This window comes from Nannospalax galili, unplaced genomic scaffold (genome assembly GCF_000622305.1).
Source record: "Nannospalax galili isolate Female #2095 unplaced genomic scaffold, S.galili_v1.0 scaffold1050, whole genome shotgun sequence".
Classification (NCBI taxonomy): Eukaryota; Metazoa; Chordata; class Mammalia; order Rodentia; family Spalacidae; genus Nannospalax; species Nannospalax galili.
This window is the reverse complement of record NW_008329037.1, coordinates 438,179-444,633: the sequence shown is the minus strand read 5'-3', so window position 1 is coordinate 444,633 and position 6,455 is coordinate 438,179. Positions and strand designations below refer to the sequence as shown.

Below are 6,455 nucleotides of genomic sequence, written 5' to 3'. Positions count from 1 at the left end.
AAGTATTATCTAACTTAAATAATTTCAAATGATCTAATTATAGAACTTGGTAGGCTAAGAGAATCAGATGAAAGCACTTTGAATTAATAAAGGTTCAAGAAAAAGACTGCACACAGTTTGCATTAAAAGCTTAATGTTTCTTGGGGCTGGAGAGATGGCTCAGCAGTTAAGAGCACTGACTGCTCTTGCAGAGGACCCAGGTTCAGTTCCCAGCACCCATATGATTGCTAACAACTGTAACTCTAATTCTAGGGAATCTGATACCCTCTTCTGGGCTCTGCCGGAATTTCACAACACAGGTCCACTTACATACATGAGGGCAAGACACTCATATACATAAAATAAAAATAAATAAATTGGGGACTGGAAAGATGGCTCAGCAGTTAAAAGCACTGACTGCTCTTGCAGGGGACCTGGTTTGATTTCCAGCACCCACATAGTGGCTAACAACTGTCTGTACCTCCAGTTCTAGGGGATCCAACCTCTGAACTCTTCTGACCTCCATGTCATTGCATGGCACAAGTGCATTTATATACATGTGGGAAAGACACTCATATACATAAAATAAAAAATAATTAATTAGTTAAATAATTTAAAAAGATTTAATGCTTCCTAAATAATCTACTGCAAGACAATGTAAGAAATTATGGCATTAGTCGGGCATGGTGGCACACACTTTTAATCCCAGCACTTGAGAGTCAGAGGCAGACAGATCTCTGTAAGATTGAGGCTAGCCTGGTTTATGTAGTGAGTTCCAGGCCAGCTGTGGGTACAGAGAGATCCTGTCTCAAAGGAAAAAAAAAAAAGAACTCTTTTAAGTGAATTGGACTATAGATTGGATTAAAACATCTTCCCAAAGTAGGCCAAAAAAATCTCTAATATTTAAAAAAGGCATATTCTGGCTGGAAGTGGTGGTACATGCCTTTAATCCTAGCACTCAGGAGGCAGAGGCAGGTGGATCTCTGTGAGTTCAAGGTCAGCCTGGTCTACGTAGTGAGTTCCAGGCCAGCTGGGACTACAGGGGGACTCTGTCTCAGAAAGAGAGAGAAAAAAAGGCCATATTCTATATTTTCTGTACAAAAAGACTATAAAGATGGGATTTCTTTTAAAAATTATGCTTAAATACAGTGTAATTCCAACCATGGCTTGATTGAATGATATTAAAGTATCTGTCCTAAGGCAAAGGATGCTTTAGCCAGGCATGGTGGCACATGTCTATAATCCCAGCACCTATGCAGAAGGCTGAAGCAGCAGGATCTAGTGTTCAAGGCCAGCCTGAGCTACATAGGAAGATTCTGCCTCAAGACAACAAACATCAACAGGACCAGCACTATACAAAGTGGATAGATGACAGTGTGGACAGACTGCATTCAGGAGGCTTTGCATAGGTCTATAATTTATATCCTTGTGAAGAAACCAAAACCCAAAATCTTGGATGGTGCACTGTAGGCATGGTAAAGGAATGCGGGATTCTGATTGACTTGTGTCTTTTTTTTTTTTTAAGGCAGAGTCTCATGTAGCCCAGTTTCAGGCTTGCTATGTAGTTGAGGATGACCCTGAACTTCTGATCCTCCTCTCTCTACCTCCCAAGTGCTGGGATTACAGGCACAAGTTACCATACCTAGTTTATTTGAGACATTTTTCTATTTTGAGTTGAAATAATTCTATCTTCTTTCTCATCAAGACATTTTTAAAAAACTGTAAGACAGAAGATAAAATAGTGTTTTAGTTTCTGTCCTTTAATGTCTCTTTCTCCACCTTCTACCCCCCTGCAACAGTCCATCTTTTATATACTTCAACTGTGGGAAATATATTTTGAGTCCTTAGTAATTTTGTCACCTTATTTTATTTTAATTTTTGGGACGGGATTTTGCTCTGTAGCTCAAACTGGCCTTCAATTCAAGATCCTCCTGTCTCTACCTTCCCTGAGTACTAGGGTTAGAGGTGCAGCGCACCACCTCACCATGCTGGGCTGAGCCGTGTCATTTTAAAGTCTGATTATCAGTAACTGGCACACAATGTTCAATGTCGTGGTTTCGGGATATGGGAGAGAGTGTCACTGTTCACTACTTGTTCTCCATGCGCCGTGATCAACTCTGGCCTCCCCACCAGGCCTATGAACACTGTCAGCCTTCAGATCGGTTCTATCTTCCTGATGGATTATTCCACAGTGGGATTCCACAGGTGACAGTAGTACTGTGTCAAGGATAAGCAAGAACCAGGGAGTTAGTGCCACAAAGATTGGCTTTGCATACCAGGAATTGTGCAGCTGCACACACACAGGTAAACGTGAGCTACTTCCTATACTTTTCCCACCAGATTTATAAGCCTTATGGACAATCCCATTGATAAGACCGAGTTTCAAGATGATGATGAAATAATAGAAAGTGAACAGGACCGCCAGCATTTTGATAAGGAATTTATGAAAGCCTATATTGAGGACCTTAAAGAAAGAGGTGAGTGGCTCATATTTAAAATCATCTGAGATGTATTATATAATTCTACTTGCTCATGTAACACAAATATAGATATAATATTTGACAAAAAATATTGATTAGGAGTCAGGTTAGTGTGTAACTATTTGTAAACTGAAATATTGTGTTTCCTTAAGATATGAGATTTTTTTCCTAGTGCACTTGATGCTTGGTACATCATGAACTAATTGACAGGGCACAGAAGCTGAGAAACACCCAATGAAAATGTGAGGGTTGTATTACTAAATGTACATGATCTTTAAAAGAATTAAATTTGTGTGTGTGTGTGTGTGTGTGTGTGTGTGTGTGTGTGTGGGTGGGTGGGTGAGTGTATGATGCTGGGGCACACACATACCACAAAGTGCATGTGTAGGTCAGAGGACAACTCTGTGGATCTAGTTCTCTCATCCTACCGCTATGTAGGTTCTGGGGATCAAACTCAGACTGCCACATTTGTGTGGCAAGTGCCTTAACCGGTGAGCCATGACACTGACCCTGTATATGATCTTTTAATTAAACTATACCAACAAAATAGTATTCTAACTTATTAGGACAATAAGACCCCATTTCAAAAATCTACTTAAATTTTTGAAAATATTAACTCATTTAAATCAAGAAATACTTATATTAATGTCACAAAAAGAAAAACACAGCCAACTATTGAATGGATCCACTTAATTTGGGTTTTCTACTGCATAATAGTAATACCGAGGAGGATGGAGGATCAAATACATCAGGAAAAACTGGGAGGTGTTTGGGTTCTTGGGATCACAGCCAAGGTCTTGGGCATGCTAGACAAGTTCTCTACCACTGACCTACATCCACAGTCCCCCAATGGGCTGTTCCTTATAGTTCAACTTGTATGTAGTTGGGACTTTGCTCTGAAGTTTTGAAATTTGGTTTCTTGTCTTTAACATGGCATCTCCCCTTTTTTCTCCCCTCCCCCCATCAAAGCAATGACTGAATCAGTCAGAGAGCCCATGCTTATCAGAAATAAAAAGTTGGTTCAGTCAATCCAACTTCACGGATGTTGGGGATGATGAAGACATAAAACCCTCACTGTCCCTCAAATTGGCATATATTAGAACAGAGCTTTTGACTCACTAGGTCTGGGGTGGGCCTGAGCATGTGCTTGTCTAGCAAGCTCCCAGGTGATGATGATGCCTTTGAGAGCCATTGGCACACACCATCTTTAGACAAAATGTGGTTTTAAGGGAGAGATTAGATCACTAACTACTGGGAGATTTATTAAGTCAGATCATGCTTGGTTTAGGAACAGCTCAGGCTTCTTCTAAACCATATTGTCTTCAACTACTGTCCTCTCCCCAGGTCTTTAACCATCTATTTCTGTTTTATAAAGTCATGCAGTTTCTCAAAACCAGTATGTAGCTGTGTGAGATGGTTGGAAGGCTCACACATACTACACAGAAAGAATTAATGTTAGCATCTTTTAGTTCTAAATTTGGCTACTCACTAGTGACAGTTGACTTACATATTGCCTCTATGCTTAAAATATGAAAATAATAATTTGTGTATTGATGCAGGTCACTGAAATTAATTATATTTCATAAGTATGAATGAATAACTAAGTATCTTTCTTTTATTGCAGAATCTGTTCCCAGTTATACCACCAAAGTATCATTTAGCCTTCAACTTTGATGTAATCCATCAGAAGAACACAAAATTTTATTATCCTGCAGAACTCTAAATCTTTATGTATGGGTTATATCATATAGGAATTCTGGCTTGTGCTTAAAGAGACAAAGTCTAGAAACTACTATCATTTTTGTTAAGCAACTTTCAAATTTCAAACATGGCAAGACTGATGGATTAGTTTATGAATTGATATTTGCAGATTTAATTGCATATACTTGTTTCTAAATAATGCATATTTAACATTTTAGAAAATACATTCTTTTCTTAAAAATGTTTTTTCACAATACAGCCAGGTGTGGTGGCACACACCTTTAATCCCAGCACTTGGGAGGCAGAGGCAGGCAGATCTCTGTGAGTTTGAGGCCAGCCTGGTCTATAAAGCAGTGAGATCCAAGCCAGCCAGGGTTACATAGTAAGACCGTGTCTCAAAAAATTGAAAGAAAACAACCCCCCCCCAAAAAAAACCAATGTAAAGATCAAGTTCTGAAATTGAATGCATTGTTTTTAGGAATCAAGGGCTAAAGGTTTATAAAAAGAGCATTTATATCTAAATAGATGAGAATTTTACTATCTTGAAAGTGTTTTAGTATATTGTTTACTTTTATTGAGAATAATGCTTCCTTTGGTTTATACAAATTGCTATTTCCATGGTTTGAATTTATTTTGGCAAGTATGTTTCACATAGGATTTTGGCTTTCAGGGGAGACTTACGGTATAATTTGGGCCTTAGGGTGGGAAGAAGGGCTGGTGTGTTAGCCTTGCATTGGGCACTAGATGCCCAGATGGTTTGCAGATGGCACTAGCTGGGTAGTGTGGGCTGGGCTGGTCATGAGAAGCTCTGAATGTTCTTCATGTGTAGCCATCATGACCTGAGGGGTCACCTGGGGGTCCTGGGACTGACCTCAGAGCAAATAGGGCTCCTTCTTCCAAGGTAGCTGTGGTAAGGAGAGGGCTGCTTCACCCTGATAACTCCCAGCGAGGCCCGCTTCTGGGTACCCACCCATAGGAACACTGTTGTGGTCTGGAAGAGCCTCTGGGACTGTGTTTTCCGTTGGCAAAAGCAGGGTTCATTTCAGGCCTTTGTGCTCTTGTATCATATTATAGGACGGACAAAGTTATACACGATTTCTATTTTTATGCCAGTGTCTTAGGCTAAAACAAGTAGGATGTGACTGGTTGTCTTGAAGATAAACTTAAGGGGGAAACAGACATGTGTTCACTTGTTTGTACAGGAGTCATTCCCTGTGGTGTAGCCCAGTGCTGCTCACTACAGCTTTCTGAACTGATGGACATGCTCTATATCTGCATTGTTGATATGGTATCAGCCAGATACGTGTTTCTGGGACACTTGAATAGTGACTGATGTGACTCAAAAACTAAATTTTTTTTAAACCCCAGCTATAACTGGCTACCCTACTGGGTAGCAAGGCCTAACCCTTTGGGATATTTTTGGAAATTTATCTGGGGTAAAAAAGAAAGACAAGGTGCTGGAGAGATGGCTCGGAGGTCAAGAGCACTGACTGCTCTTGCAGAGGACCCAGATGGTTAACAACCATTTGCAACTCCAGTTCTAGGGGATCTGATGCCCTCTCTGGCCTCTGTGGGCATTTACATACATGTAGGCAAAACATGCATACATGCAGGCAAAGCACTCATACATATAAAATAAAAAATAAAATTTTAAGGAGGCTGGAAATAGAATTGTGTAAATATGTATGTATGCATATTTGTCCACCCAAACTTATACCCCTCTCCACCTTTGTCTGTATGGACCTCTGTGCCCCTGTCTATGTCTTTCTTAAGCCAGGTATGGCTATTTGAAAACCTGAAGCTGTTCTGAGAATATTTAAAAAATATAAATCCAAGGTGTATCAAAAGCCAAAATATTACTGAGTGATGATTTAAGAAGGCATAGAGAGCAAAGTTGTAAGTCAAAAGCAGGTTTTTTTTTTGTTGTTTTTTTTTTTTGTTTGTTTTTTTAAGACAGGCTCTCCATGTAACCCCTGGAACTTGCTATGTAGACCAACCAGACTGGCCTTGATTTCACAGAGATCTGCCTGCCTCTGCCTTCTGAGTGCTGAGATTAAAGACTTATGCCATCATATCCAGGGTGGTTAATTCCTTTTAAAAATTATTTTTATTTCTATTTTATATGTATGAGTGTTTTGCCTGCATGCATGTAGATATACCACATGTATGCAGTGCCTGAACAGGCTGGAAGAGGAGGTTGGATACCCAGGAACTGGAGTTATGGGTGGTTGTTGGCCACCATATGAGTGCTGGGAACTGCACCTGGGTCATCTGCCAGAGCAGCCAGTGCTCTTA

At 40.0% G+C, this 6,455-nt stretch overlaps 1 protein-coding gene across 1 annotated transcript in view; it reads left to right on the top strand.

Annotated features, from left to right (window-relative positions):
• The window catches only part of Lrrc2 (leucine rich repeat containing 2), a 31,512-nt gene extending 27,166 nt beyond the window's left edge, over positions 1 to 4,346 (top strand). The window contains exons 8-9 of the mRNA XM_008830488.2: positions 2,320 to 2,456; positions 4,084 to 4,346. Of these exons, the coding sequence (XP_008828710.1) occupies positions 2,320 to 2,456; positions 4,084 to 4,133 (187 nt within the window). The 3' untranslated portion in view covers positions 4,134 to 4,346. The remainder of the gene's footprint in view (positions 1 to 2,319; positions 2,457 to 4,083) is intronic.
• Positions 4,347 to 6,455: the final 2,109 nt, after the last annotated feature.